At 35.5% G+C, this 14,267-nt stretch overlaps 4 protein-coding genes across 5 annotated transcripts; 3 read left to right on the forward strand and 1 right to left on the reverse strand.

The window, feature by feature from the left end:
• Positions 1–67: 67 nt before the first annotated feature.
• On the reverse strand, positions 68–8,615 carry LOC109580515 (fanconi-associated nuclease 1-like). Of its 2 annotated transcripts, XM_019993795.1 has the most exons (16): positions 7,636–8,615; positions 7,363–7,503; positions 7,121–7,319; positions 6,933–7,067; positions 5,889–5,987; positions 5,670–5,833; positions 5,146–5,618; positions 4,817–4,966; positions 3,453–3,695; positions 3,248–3,343; positions 1,974–2,075; positions 1,798–1,926; positions 1,375–1,480; positions 997–1,315; positions 853–936; positions 68–314 (listed from the first exon to the last, which is right to left on the reverse strand). In XM_019993795.1, the coding sequence occupies exons 1-14, from the start codon at positions 7,895–7,897 to the stop codon at positions 1,302–1,304; spliced, it is 2,313 nt and encodes a 770-aa protein (XP_019849354.1). In that variant the 5' UTR covers positions 7,898–8,615; the 3' UTR covers positions 68–314; positions 853–936; positions 997–1,301. The 2 variants fall into 2 exon arrangements, with proteins under 2 accessions (XP_019849354.1, XP_019849356.1); XM_019993797.1 differs by lacking the exons at positions 68–314; positions 853–936; positions 997–1,315; positions 1,375–1,480; positions 1,798–1,926 and having other exon boundaries at positions 1,986–2,075; positions 3,248–3,320.
• An 86-nt stretch (positions 8,616–8,701) lies between these two features.
• On the forward strand, positions 8,702–9,890 carry LOC100633790 (60S ribosomal protein L15-like). Its single transcript, XM_003382469.3, has 4 exons — positions 8,702–8,775; positions 8,874–9,190; positions 9,405–9,535; positions 9,644–9,890. The coding sequence occupies exons 2-4, from the start codon at positions 8,882–8,884 to the stop codon at positions 9,816–9,818; spliced, it is 615 nt and encodes a 204-aa protein (XP_003382517.1). The 5' UTR covers positions 8,702–8,775; positions 8,874–8,881; the 3' UTR covers positions 9,819–9,890.
• A 17-nt stretch (positions 9,891–9,907) lies between these two features.
• On the forward strand, positions 9,908–11,386 carry LOC100633918 (phosphatidylcholine transfer protein-like). The gene is made up of 6 exons (XM_003382470.3): positions 9,908–10,028; positions 10,167–10,294; positions 10,342–10,378; positions 10,434–10,536; positions 10,746–10,889; positions 11,086–11,386. Exons 1-6 carry the CDS (start codon positions 9,995–9,997, stop codon positions 11,297–11,299), a joined length of 660 nt encoding a protein of 219 aa, XP_003382518.1. The 5' UTR covers positions 9,908–9,994; the 3' UTR covers positions 11,300–11,386.
• A 6-nt stretch (positions 11,387–11,392) lies between these two features.
• Positions 11,393–14,255, forward strand: LOC100634045 (uncharacterized). Its single transcript, XM_020004543.1, has 12 exons — positions 11,393–11,498; positions 11,688–11,815; positions 11,871–11,907; positions 11,955–12,057; positions 12,116–12,259; positions 12,307–12,509; positions 12,900–13,019; positions 13,162–13,286; positions 13,335–13,371; positions 13,434–13,536; positions 13,591–13,731; positions 13,978–14,255. Exons 1-12 carry the CDS (start codon positions 11,462–11,464, stop codon positions 14,183–14,185), a joined length of 1,386 nt encoding a protein of 461 aa, XP_019860102.1. The 5' UTR covers positions 11,393–11,461; the 3' UTR covers positions 14,186–14,255.
• Positions 14,256–14,267: the final 12 nt, after the last annotated feature.

The following is a 14,267-nucleotide window of genomic DNA, read 5'->3' on the forward strand; positions in this document are numbered from 1 at the left end:
AGACTATAATGTCATTGCTACAGAAACTGTCAAAATTCTTTCTCATACTAATAAGTGACCCAATGTCTGCCTTTGAAAAGGTGATTCAATTGTCAATTGTAATAACAGTTTACATGGTCACTATGACAAATAATTATTGAGTATATTTATTAAGTGTCACAATAAAATCTCTGCATACATCACATTATTAACAAGAGGTTCCGTTGGATTAACTGTAGAGTCAACTGTGTTAGTGCTAATGCTTAGAGACTGAGTGAAATGTGGATGAGAATAAGCAGAATTATTCTGTGTCACAATATGTCGATTTCTTCTACCTATGAGGAAAAGGATATAATCCCATGTAATTATAATTAAAGCCAAATATGCTTGAATTTCCAGTCTTTTTTCTGTGGCACGTGTACCACACATATTGCTACACTTATATTCTAAGAATTTTTGCAACATATACACATAAGCATACGCTAAACTGCATAGAATGGCCCACACCCACACACACATACAAAGCCAACAGTCTAATAAATGCATTCCATAGCAGCAAAAATCTGTTATCAGACAAAGCCTTTCACTATAACTGAACCGGCAGTATAGTGAGAACAGACAAACACACACAAGGCATAAGGAAGAGAAGTCACGCAAACCCAGTGGCCATTGCTTCACCAATACTGCATACCAAAACCACTTACACACGCAATTTTGTAGAGGCACATTAAACAAGAACTAATTTGAAGCAAAAGCTGTACAGCATATGATCCCACTAATTGCTGTACTCTAATTGCTGCTGCATGCTCCCTCTAATTTCAAGCTACAAGTTGCAAACACTTGTTTTAAGTGTCATGAAATCGTGTAGCTCACTCATGTTGTATCTTTGCCTTCTTCTCAGCAAGCAGTATCCAATTGTAACTATTATTGTAGTGACCAGGAGTACAATGAATAAAACTATCAAAAAACAGATCAGATATCACACTGGAGGCCAAAGCCTTGTATGCTGTTACTCACATGTTAAAACCCCAACAGTGACAACCCATTTCATATCCAAAAAAGCATCAAGATCAGCCATAGTGTAGCCTAGGAGCAGCAAAAAGAGAGAGAGAGAGAGAGAGTTCAGAGACAGGAAGGAGCAAATAGTAGTAGTCAGCCAGTGACAGTTATTTTATTCCAACCCATTAGGAGTTGCTAAGTGCGCAGTCTAACTATTACGACTACTTAGTGTTGATAGAGATCATTAATGATTCCGGTATAGTAAAATTATCATATCAAATAACATATGTCCATATAATATTTCTTAGACAGCTTTGTCTCGACTAACTCCTAATAGCTACAAATGGTACAAGAAAGAGATAAAGAGACACGTGAATAGCGTATGAGTCCTATTACCTTCAACTCTACACACTTCAACTTGGGAGTCCCAGCTCATTAAACGCGATATCCATATCCTTTGCTTATTGGACAGTCTATCACCAGGTCCCTTAACCTCAACAAACTATCGTAAAAAATATCATAAAAACAAGAGCATGTACATGTGTACATGCACCAAGCTCTCGATTAATTATTATACTGATAAATGAAGGGAAGGTATTTACAATCAGTGGCTTAAAATCTCCACACACAGCAACTTAGACGGTTTTGTTATACAGGATATAGCATGATGATAGTATAGCACTAACAAGACGTTGTTGCAATGACAAGTATTTCTTGCAGTTGTAAATACTATAGTATGCAGTAATAGTTGGGTGTGTCAGAATTTACACTAGCCATACTCAATAGTAAAAGTAGCCACTTTGTCTCCCACCCCATTACCTTACTGGTCCCCTTTGATGGGTCCCACAATATTAAATCAGGGACTCCCCCTCGATTCCTATAATAGTCCCGAGAGAAAACCTCACAAACACGATATAAGACATCGCTCCCAAGACACTTTATAAGATCCTAGCAAAGGTTTCATTAAGAGGGTGTGGTTATTGATGATATTATACCACTATGTCTTCTGATCCGTTAGGAAAAGCCTCCCAATTAATGCCCACTGCATTCTCTCCCAAGTGGTCATTCCAACAAGAAGATGCATCCTTTGTTATATCCTATGAATAAAACAAAATATCATAACAATTAAACACACAACCTGTAGTAGCTTCCCATACAAAGCATGAAATTTTAACTATAAAATTCGCATGTTTATAGTTTTAAAAATAATAACTTTGTGATACATTTTCTGATTAAAGTTCGTTTATTTTTAGCAACAAGAAACACAAAAAACAAAGAGAGGAATAAGACCTAAAAGAATCAAGTTATGGAATGTATAACAATCTCAGCTGACTCTCTTTCCCCCCCCCCCTACCCCAAGCACTTGTCAGTGGTGTAGGAGTTGTACCTAAAACAAGGCACACTTCAATCAATGAGTGTTTGATGATACTCAGAAAGGAGAGTGTAACAAAACACTAAAAGCAGTTGTAGCGGCATGTGACCAAGTCACCCACAGTGCCTTGCATTAGAGACTACATCAGTAACACACTGACTCACTAGGCAATAGGCAATAGGCCATAATGTCTGATGTGTCCTTTATTAGTAGTACTGGACTAGTAATACTAGCACAAGCACACGTGAAGCATATTTTGAGACAACAATCAGGTTGACAGTGCAACTAACCAATACTGAAACTGACATTAAGTGATAAACCATGACATAATGAACACGACTGCATTATATCACTCACAGCTTTACAAAATTGTATTGAAATTGCTTCTAAATGAAATCAAAACTAGGGCACCAATATGCATAATTTTGAATGTGGAGCCATGCTTTAGAATAATTGGTTCTCTTGGTATATATTTTTAGACAAATAATATTTGAACACAAACTTTCTATGTAGCATACTATTAACACACTGTAAGTGTATGCATTAGAAAATGTATAATAATGTGTGGGCGTATATTACCATAAATGGGTAAATTATTTGTGGCTGATGTTCTTGTGGGTAATACAACAGCCACTTAAGTATATTATCAAGAAAAATAATTACTACAACGAGATTTACTATCACTGGATGTTTGTCAAGCAAATTGCACACATGAACAGTGTAGCAGTGAGCATAAGTTCAGCTCAACATAGTGGAGCGTCATGATGATGCAGGAAAACAATTACGAGAAAAGCATTAGCTATACAAACAAGAAATAAAATTCATACACATGCAACATCAAATTAAACTGGATTAAAATATGCTGTATTCATGTACATGCGCATAAACTCAGCTCACATCAATGGCTGAACGTTTGATCCAGTCCAGTTTACTGTCAATTGCAGACTTACGTGACATATAAAAGTCCTCCCTACCAAAATCAAGAGGAGCAGTCTAAAAAATTAACAAAATAAAGCAATGCAAAACAATTAAAAGAACACTCATAATTACACTACTAATTATATATTACGCATACTAATGTAAGAAATATTATAAAGCATACTTGATAGTGTCCTCTAAATACATCGGGTACTTCATTCGTATAAATAATATCCCAAAATAATAAGAGGAAGAGAGACGTGAATATTGCTCCTTCAAGATGAAGGGCTCTAGGCCAGCAGCCAGTACCAGTATAGTGATGTATTGCAAAACCCTCAACAGTACAGACAGAGGAGGAGGAGCAAGGGGTGTGGTCTTGTATTATGAATAAAGGGGTATTAGGTTGACATATACCAGTCAATAAAACCTATAATAATAGAATGTTATAATAATAATAATAATAGGATTTATAGGGAAACAGTTAGCAATCAAGGGTTTTAGTTTACTACATGATGATGAGCTCAGTATAGCAATGAATATAATCATATAAGATCATAGCCCAATGCTAATCATCAGTGCTTATAATCAAGAGTATATTATGATGAAAGACCATGGGCTATAGTACAGGGTCTTCAGCCAAATTTCACCAAAAATTAGAAGGAGAGAAATCTCAATTTTTTTAATTTTTTCTGATGTATATATATGTTCTTATGTTAAGTTTCAAGTTTGAGCTCATTCCGATCAAAATTGGATTTTTTATGAATTTTTAAAGTTACTCCAAAATCGGCCCAAAGTCCCTGTACTATAGTACAGGGTCTTCAGCCAAATTTCGCCAAAAATGAAAAGGAGAGGATTTTCCATTTTTATAATTTTTTCTGATGTATATATATGTTCTTATGTTAAGTTTCAAGTTTGAGCTCATTCCAATGAAAATTGGATTTTTTTACAAATTTTTTAAGTTGCTCCAAAATCGAACCAAAGTCCTTGTACTATGTACAGGGTCTTTGACCAAATTTCACCAAAAATGAAAATGAGGCTCTTCATTTTTATTACATATTCCGATATACATGTTATTACGCAGTGCTTAAAGTTTGAGTTGACTCTGTCAAAATTATATTTTTTAATGAATCTTAAAGTCTCTCCAAACTTGAAAAACCATGGACTGCAGAGGTTCTTGCCGGTATGAGGCATGCTATTTAACTTATTTTCCTAGTTTATGGAAGCTCTGTATTCATTCTAAGCCTATCTGTTAATCATTTCTTGGCAATATATAATTTTAAAAATATTATTACTATAGTCACCAGGAAATTGCTTGACCCACATAATATGAAAACAAGCCTTCACTATGTTAATGACACACACACATTGTAATGGAAGGACAAAAGTTAAAATACCAAGGAATTAAACTAGCCCACGCAATATAAGAGTGGGTGCAGTTGATACACAGACAGGGTTACACAGAAATACTGCCTATAGGCTCTTACCAAGAAAAGCTCAGCAGTGATTCATATTGCATGCATAAAATGTTAGTGTGTGTGGTTGATGTACCTCTTTACATTCACTGATACTGAATGATGGAAGTGAGGGAAGGAGTGAAGCATTACTACCAGTTAGTCTGAGAGCTCTTTGATAAAGTGCATACTTGACACTCTCACTCACTGAAGAGTCTTTAAATGCCATCATAATGCACTGGAATGACTATAAAAGAAAAACATTATGACAGAAGTGATTATAGTTTATGGTACGTTTAAGGTGACAAATATCATTTAAGCTCAGTAAAGCAGTGAAATATAATCATATTGATATAATCATAGCCCAATGCTAATCATCACTGCATAAGAATAACTAATTTAAATAAAGATTCAATTATGAATTACTTTCGACTTTTCTTTAAGATGACTGTCCAAATTGAGAGCTAGTCGTTCCCACCAGTGTCCTCGTTTATAGTATCCAAAAACACCCTGAGACAGTAAGAGAACTAGCAGACGATTTGCTTCAATGTAATCTCTTAGTTTTTCCCAAGACTCAACACAGAGAGTGAGAACATAAATACACAAAGAGCCAGGGTTATATCTTAACCTCCATGCACGAGGGTAACAGACACAAGAGCACTTGATGATAGAGTTTAGTATATGATCTCCTTCATCATCACTACCGGCTGTTAAATCTATAGGATCATCAAAAGTACTTCCACCTTTTCTCGTGTGTGTCTTTCTTCTTTTGGCAGAGGAGTGTCTTTTCTCTTTCCTGTCACTATAACACAACAAATCTTCAAGGCCATTCATTCTTGATTCTTCATTGTATGTAAGCAGTTCATCATGAGACCCTCTTTCCATTAATGCAGTGGATTCTAGTGTGTAAAAAAGAGCAGATAATGAGTAATGGTAATGGTAACTCTTACTTTCTGATGCAATTGACCTCGTGTTTGTGCAAGAGTGAGACTTTAATTCATCTAATAGGATGACACAGGTTTCTTCCATTATATCTCTAAGCATTGGAGGGGTTAGATGTTTCAAAGTGACAAGTGAAGATAATTTCTGTTGCAAGACATGAACAGAGTAAAACCTAACAAGAACATAATGATAGTTTCCCTTTTCAGTCTCTCTCTTTCTTGTCTCACTTCTCAAAATCCTCACAAGACGAAAATAAAGGTTCGACGACATTGATGTCATACTTAGGGTAGACTATCTGACCAGTGCTCACTTGCAACATGTGATAACTAGACAAAAAATGTAAATAATAATAAAAGTCTGGAACATGATGTACATGTACCGTATAGTGGGAAATTTTGGAGGGAATTAAATTTGTCGAATTTGGCGTTTTGATAGCCATTCGCCAAAATTAAATCCGCCATTTTGAGCCATTATACGCATGCTCAATGCACGTGGCCACCAATTCGCCAAATTAAAATCCGCCAATCACCAAAATTTAGCAATTCGCCAAATTTTAGTCCCTCCAAAATTTTCCACTATATGGTAGTATAGTTACAAAAATGGTTTGTTAGTGAATTTACTACTTTTTACAGTGAGAATTCACACAAGAACATTAACCATGCCCACATTTGCTATTTCATTACTAAGCTAGGGCAGTCACTGGTGAGTGTAGAGGTGTTGCTAAGGTAGCTCATAGGCTGTTGCTTAGATGCACTATCATACAGTAACCATTTACGGTCCAATGAATATAATGCACAAAAAATATATCAAGACAAAACAAATCCATCGCAAGAGCTGTATTATATATGCTTAAGGCTACACAAAAATATCTTTGAAAATTACTAAAAATACATATCTTTCATATTAAGGACAATGGATACTAATTGACTGGTGCATTAATGGGGCAAAAAAGATTTACCCACGGTCCCAAAGCAAGAAACAAAGTGCAAACAAAGAAAGCACTAGATTGTGCGATAAACAAACCATGCGAGTTTAGTCCAGGGACCATACCTAAGTGAGGGAAAATTTATCAGAGGTTGTAGACAGGTTGTAGCAAGAAGAGAAAGAGTGGGAAAGAGTGGGTGCTCAGTACAGCAGTATAAATCACAATGCATCATAACCCAGTGCTGAACATCATTGCACTCTCTTTAAGGTATGTACACATTACATTGCATAAAAGTATACAACTTTGAGTAGAGAGAGAGAGAGAGAGAAGTAGGTGATGGTCTTACACAAGACTTTGAGGCAGTGTTTCGTCATCATGAATGTCACCACTTGTAATGAGTGAGAATAGAAGAGATATCTGTGAGAAAACATTAAAACACGCCTCGGACACACAAACACAACTCCCCAATAAAAGCTTAGCCCTAGAAAGAACAATAGCCATATAAGGTATGAGTGAAATTCAAGCCAGCCTTACTTCTTCTTTAAAGCAAGCAATGGCGATAGATGAGGGAGGAGGGGCTTTTGTTTGGCGCAATAATCAAGCACAGAGGATATGAACTGATTCTTTGGGAGGTTGTTAAAAGAGGACGGCAAATGGAGCTGCTCTTTTAAAAGCTTTAACTGGTCCACTTTTAATAGACACAAGATCTCATTAGGATCATTCAGAGAAGAGTCTAAATATAATATTATTATTATTATTATTACTATTAGTATTACCATCATCAAGTAATTTCTTCTTAACAAGTTCTTTGAGGAATGGATTGAGGTCATTTGATATCTCGGGATAAGATAATTTATCAACTCTTAACCACCTGTGCTTGCGTAAATACAGCCTAACCAATAGCTGCTGTGAATGGACTATAACATAAAGATAGAACAATACATTAACATTGTTTTCACAAAAATAATAATTAATTTTTAAATAATTAATTACTTAGGCAAAAGCCACACCCATAAAATGGCTGCCACATCGTTATTATAAAATCATACCATTAGCTTCTTTAAAGCTAGTCAAAACGGCTGATTTGTCTTCATTAGATGTAATATAATGACCATCAACACTAGAGGTCACGTGAGACACAGAGGCCATAAAGTTGGTGAGGTAATAGTGAGGATCTCTTGAAAAAGACTCGCACACTCCATCATCACCTTCTCCTTCAGTATTAGAAGTGGAAAGGGAGCATGAGGAGGAAGAAGAAGAGCTAGAGTGCCTCTCTCTTTTCAAAGAATAACGTTCCCGCGTGAAAAACATGCTGTACTAACTACGCATGCGCAGTGAAAGCTGCTGCCAAATTCTGCGATTTTGTCATTGCGCATGCGTGAGGATAATTCATTTTTAAGAAAATAATTTTGTTTGCTGATGACAGCTACAATAACATGTAAATAATGTATCAGCAAAATCTCTGCAATAGTGCACATGAATTGCAACATCACAGCCAAGACAAAATATCAATTATCACAAGCCAATTGAACTTTTACAACTATAGATACTCTATCCATTATGTTACATCAAAAATTAATCATAAAATGTCTACATCATCATTAAAACCAATGCAATACATAAACTACAAAAATATTCAGCACCAAAAGGTAGAAAAAGTATTAATACTACTGTAATGATATGTAGGGGTTTGTTCTGCAGGGATCAGGAAAGTCCATTTATTAGGCTGCTGTTCAGATGCTTGAGAGTCTGAGTCTTTTCTCTTTCTTCTTTTTCTCAGAGTTCTGAAGTTTAGTTACTACTTTACGAACATGTCCAGATGGAGAGTATCTTTGGGTCTCTAGTTTGTAGCCTTTGTGCTTTGAATGACCAGTATTCTTGTTGTCAGGGAACATTTTGTCAAAACCACTGCCAAAGTTGAAGTAGTCATATTCATCAAAATAAATGTGATCCATGACAGAAAGTAACTCTTTTGAAAGCTATGAGAGAGAGATCAGGAGCAAGGAAAACAGGTGAGAGTCAGCGAGAGGCAAATGAGAGGAAGGTGAGAAACAGCTAGATTGTTTACAACTGTTAATGAAAATAATGAGGTCTTAATGATATTCATGTTTGTCTACTGCGCATGCGCTTAGCCTTGCCTTTCAGTCTCTCACGTGTAGCGTCCATTTTTGCTGGAAGAACATTCTGAGGTAAGACAATAAATCCACTGAAATCCATGTTATTAAATGTCTTTTTAAAGCAAAATATCCCTACACTTTTCATTATAATGTATATTTTTAATATGCAGGTGTTGCAATGGGTGCCTACAAGTATGTGCAGGAGTTATGGAGGAAGAAGCAATCAGATCTCTTGAGATTTTTACTTCGTGTCCGTTGTTGGCAGTACAGGCAATTGAATGTCTTACATAGAGCACCTCGTCCTACACGTCCTGATAAAGCTAGGAGGCTAGGTTATAAGGCAAAACAAGGTTTTGTAATTTATCGTATTCGTGTACGAAGAGGAGGGAGAAAGCGTAAGGCACGCAAAGGAGCTACGTATGGCAAACCGACCAATCAGGGTGTCAATGAATTGAAGTTTCAACGTAGTTTACAATCGGTTGCTGAGGTATGTTTGGGTGGGGCTTTACTTGACCACACCCTTTTAATTTAAGTGTGTTCTTTAATTGCATATATATATATATATATGTACTCTATCTTTTAATTTATCTTATCGTAAGCATGTAAATGAGTAACTGGATTATTGATAGTGTACAAAATGTGCATATTGTTATATGATTTCCTTGTTATAGTTATGTACATGTATTATTCACATTGCTTAGGAGAGAGTTGGCAGACACTGTGGAGGTCTCAGGGTACTGAACTCTTATTGGGTAGGTCAGGACTCTACGTTCAAGTTTTATGAAGTCATACTAGTTGATCCTGCTCATAAAGTTATTCGCCAAGATCCAAGGTAAGATAGATTTAGTATTACTATTAGGACTTATTTTTTCTATTTTTGTTCACTGCTAATATTTTTAATATTTTGTCTACTAGAATAATTTGATTTCTTGATATTTAGAACCAACTGGATCTGTCGCCCTGTGCACAAGCACAGAGAAATGAGAGGACTTACTTCATGCGGAAGGAAGAATAGAGGATTGGGCAAAGGTCATCTTCGTACTAAAGTACAGGGCGGGTCAAGAAGAGCTAACTGGAAGAGGCGTAATACCCTATCTCTACGTCGCTATCGTTAATACAGACTACAGTGTTATTGTCCTAAAATTTTCCAAAAATTAATGATTATAAATAATAATGATGGTCAATAATTAATTTGACTTTTAGGCGGAGTAAATAGCATAAAATTCATAATTAACAATTGGGAGTGCCAGTAGGGGTGTAGCTATTAGCTTAAAGTTGGAAAGTAGAGAAGATGAATGGAGAAGACGATCCTTTTACTCAGGAAGGTGAGTACTAGGGACTGTTGGCTGTTTTAGTATGGTTTTTAATGTTGTGGGTTAACTTATTAGCTGTAAAATAAGATGCAGTTAAGTCTTTGAAGTAGATTAATATTCCAGTATTTTAATGCTGCAATGATATTGTAGATTTAAGAAAAATACTCCACGAGGAGTCCTGTAACAGTGAGAGTGAGGGCTGGCAGTTTGTAAAAAGTACAGAGGAAGCAGAAATATGGAGAAAGTGGGATGAAAACTCACCTGTACAGCTCATAAAAGTGAACATGTAACTGTTCGTTGATTTATAATTGTTTGAATCACACAGGGATTTTTGAGGTTTCCAGGAATTCCACCTGATGATGGTAAGTTTGACTAACTTGTCGACTTGCTCTAAGCTTCCATATTTTCTCTCTCCAGTTATTGAGCTGATTGCTAATCTTAAAGTTAGAATGAGGTGGGAGAAACGATTTCCTGTAATCGAAGAGGTGGATGTTCTGCCCCATTACAAAATTGTGTATTGGTGAGTGGTCTTGAGCTAATAATGCAATTATTGTTCTTGCTACTGATTCCCAATTACCAATGTGATTATTGTCATTAACTACTCAGAATTTTAGTTATTTAATTAGTCTGACCAAGACTACTCTTTGTCTGATCAACTTAGTGTCTCATATAGTTAATGCTGTCACACATAGTACTACCTATACAGCTTTAACTTTAATTCTACCATAGGCATGTAAAAATGCCGTTTGGAGTTGCTGACAGGGACCTCTTGCAGTATATAAGTCACAGAAAGGATCAAGAGAGGAATTTACATTACGTTTTGTATAAGAATGCTGTTGATAAACGGAGACCTGAAGTCCCTGGAGTTGTTAGGTAAGTTATACTATAACATGATGTAACACTTGTTTGTCAAGCAGTTTGACTATATGTGTTCAGCCAGTAACATTGATATAATAGTTTGCCAAATTTATGATAAACATAATGTGTCACTAGAATTGGCATTACGAATAAGCTGTATGAACCACAAGCTGCATATGTATTATTTTATTTTTTATTTTTTATGCATTAGAGCAAAGACTATTCTTTCTGGCGTACTTATTCGTCCAGAAGAGAATGATCCAAATTCAACACGACTGACTATTTTACTTCAGAATGATCCAATGGGTTGGATACCAAAGAGCATCGTCAATTTTATGTCAGCCAGAGCACCTCTGGAATGGCAAGAGTCTTTGGCGCAGTTTTATCGTGATGTTTATGTCAAGGAAAAAGAATTGTCTAATTAAAATCTTTTAAATGTGTTGACTCTTAGATTTATATACTGTGATAAATTCTTGCTGTTATTATTATATTTTTTGCAATATTAATTAAAATACCGCAGTGGTAGGTGTGGGCGTAAATCTACTTGAATTTTTTAGTTCACAACAGCTTTTAGAAAAGCATCTACGATGGCAGAACAAGCAGAAAACCCTTTTTCACCTGCAGGTAATATGCTAAGAATACCCTTGACTGCTTAGTCCGGCCTATTATGATGATGTTTATGAGTCAGGGCTGCTGTAGTGCAGCCGAGCCCTGCTGCTCGATCATGTTTATGAGTCAGGGCTGCTGTAGCTGTAGTGCAGCCGAGCTCTGCTGCTTGATCATTGTTAATTGAATACACCTCTTCTATCATAGATCTGGAAAAACTTTTGAAGGAAGAATCATCCAACAGTGAAGCTGAAGGATGGCATTTTGTAAAACGAACAGAATTCTTGGAAATATGGAAAAAAGATGATCCAGGAACACCAATCAAACTTATGAAAGTATATTAATATTTTCTTCCAGTTAATTTTTAAATCAATCATTTTATTTTAACAGTCATTTGTCCAGTTTCCAGGCATATCACCTGATGATTGTAAGTTAAAATTAAAAATTATGCTACTAGTTATGCTTCTAATTTAGTGATTGAAATGGTATTCAATTTTGAAATTCGCCGAAGATGGGACAAGAACTTTTCCACAATCGAAATTGTTGAAGAAAAAGCAGACTACAAACTAGTATACTGGTAAATTTAAAGGAATACTTTTAGCACCTTTACATGGTTTCTATATTACTACTTGCAGGGTGTATAAAATGCCTATAGGAGTGTCTGATAGAGATATAGTTCAATACATGAAGAAAGGAAAAGATGAAGATAAAAACCTCCAGTATGTAATATACAAGGATGCTATTGATGACAGAAAACCAGAAGTACCTAAAGTTGTGAGGTATATATAAATTATTACATTGATGTGTTTGACGATACAATACATAGGGCAAAGACCATTCTCTCTGGTCTCATCGTACGCCCAATGGAAGATGACCCTAAATCTACTAAAGTGTCGTTCTTCGCACAAGTTGATCCAATGGGACTTTTACCAAAGTCATTAACGAATCTGTTTGCAGGTAGTGCACCAACAGACTTCCACGAGGCTGTGACAAAGTTTTATCGTGAAGAGTATTCAAAAGAGAAGGCCTAAAGAAAAGTATAGCTGCATCAGTGGGAATGTTTTGACTCAGTTTTAGATAGCTTTAGTTACAAACCATAACATTAATTCATAATGATGTAGATCTAAAATTCATTTCATTTCTATTTGCTATTTTGCTGCTATGAATATTAAAAGTTATGATAGTTATCATTCAAGCCGCGCCCCTTACTTACCTAAGCGGAAAATGTGGGCAAGGACTTCATAATTCGAAGAACTTTTGATCAGAACATTTAGATTCCATTTTTTCCATGTTCTTACCAAGATATCCCACCATAGCTTAGGTCATAGATATTCAAGTATAAAGGTAGAAGATTTATTTGACTAAATATTTATGGTGAGTTCAAATTCCTATCTGTCATGCTTGTAAATCTCCTATCAGTTCTAAAGTCCTGTTATTTTAATTATAGCTCCAGTAGCTATAAACAGGCGTATTGCAAAAGGAATAGTCTACAAAGAAAAATGGCCCAATCTTCTGAGCATAGTCCATTTACTGATGGTGGTAAGTATGATCTGCACACATGAAAGCACCCATGCACACCTCAGTGAGCTAAGAGTGATGAATGCAAGAGACATGATGTACTTATTGAGTAGCTTTTAATATTCACTGTGTGCTTTAGACCTCTATCAATGTGTGTTTTTAGACCTCCAAAGATTAAAGCTGGAAGCTGCCTCCAATGAAGAAAGTGGATTTGAATTCTTTAAGAAAACAGATCATGTAGAACTGTGGAGAAGACCTACCGAAGAAAGTCCAATTGGTTTAGTAAAGGTATTTATATATGATGTAAGTTGTGGTTAGTAATTATGTCATGTGTAGGGGTTTCTTCATTTTCCAGGCATTCCAGTGGAAACTGGTCAGTTTGTGCTAATTTGTTTGTCTTGCAGTGTTATTTTACTTAAAGTTTAAATAATGTAGTTTTCAAATTGATTGTTGACATTGAACTGAGACGCGAATGGGAGAAACAGATACCAGTTCTTGAAGTGCTAGATGATAATTCAAGCTATAGAACAATTTACTGGTAAATTGTATTGCTATTGATAATCATGTACTATGAATGCATATCTCTACTTAGGTTAGTGAAAACACCTGTAGGAGTAAGTGATAGGGATTTTGTTCAGCACATGACACATGGCTCTGATGAGGAGGGTACAAAGTATATTTTATATAAGAATGCTGTTCACCCCAGCAGACCAGAAAGAAAAGGCATAGTCAGGTATAATTACCATGAAAATTAAATTGTCATAGTTTTATATTGCTTAAAGCAATAACAAAAGTCCCAATTCATTCCAAGACTGTTTAGTTATTACATATAAGAAGCTGTTTTGTAAACAATGCAAAAGGCTTCTGTTGTTGTTTCAGTACAAGAATAATACACTGTACTATTGGCCCCTCTATAGGAAATATTATACTTTGCTGTACAATAATTAATGTTATTATTCAATATTGTGTCACTTCACAGGGCAAAAACAATATTCTCGGGGACACTGATCTATCCTGACAAGACAGATCCAAACTCAACATGTATGACAATGTTGATTCAAGATGATCTCAAGGGATACGTACCAAAAGCTGTTGTCAATTACTTTTATTCTAAAGCACCAATAGTATGGCATGAGAACATTACTAGCTACTATGAGAAAGTATACAGCAAAAAGGATAGAACTTGAAAAGTTAATTTATTTAATAATATTAATATTTTTGTATTCATTCATAAAACAATACAATATTAACGATAAATAATAATAATGA

Source organism: Amphimedon queenslandica, unplaced genomic scaffold, assembly GCF_000090795.2.
Source record: "Amphimedon queenslandica unplaced genomic scaffold, v1.1 AMPQUscaffold_13521, whole genome shotgun sequence".
NCBI lineage: Eukaryota > Metazoa > Porifera > Demospongiae > Haplosclerida > Niphatidae > Amphimedon > Amphimedon queenslandica.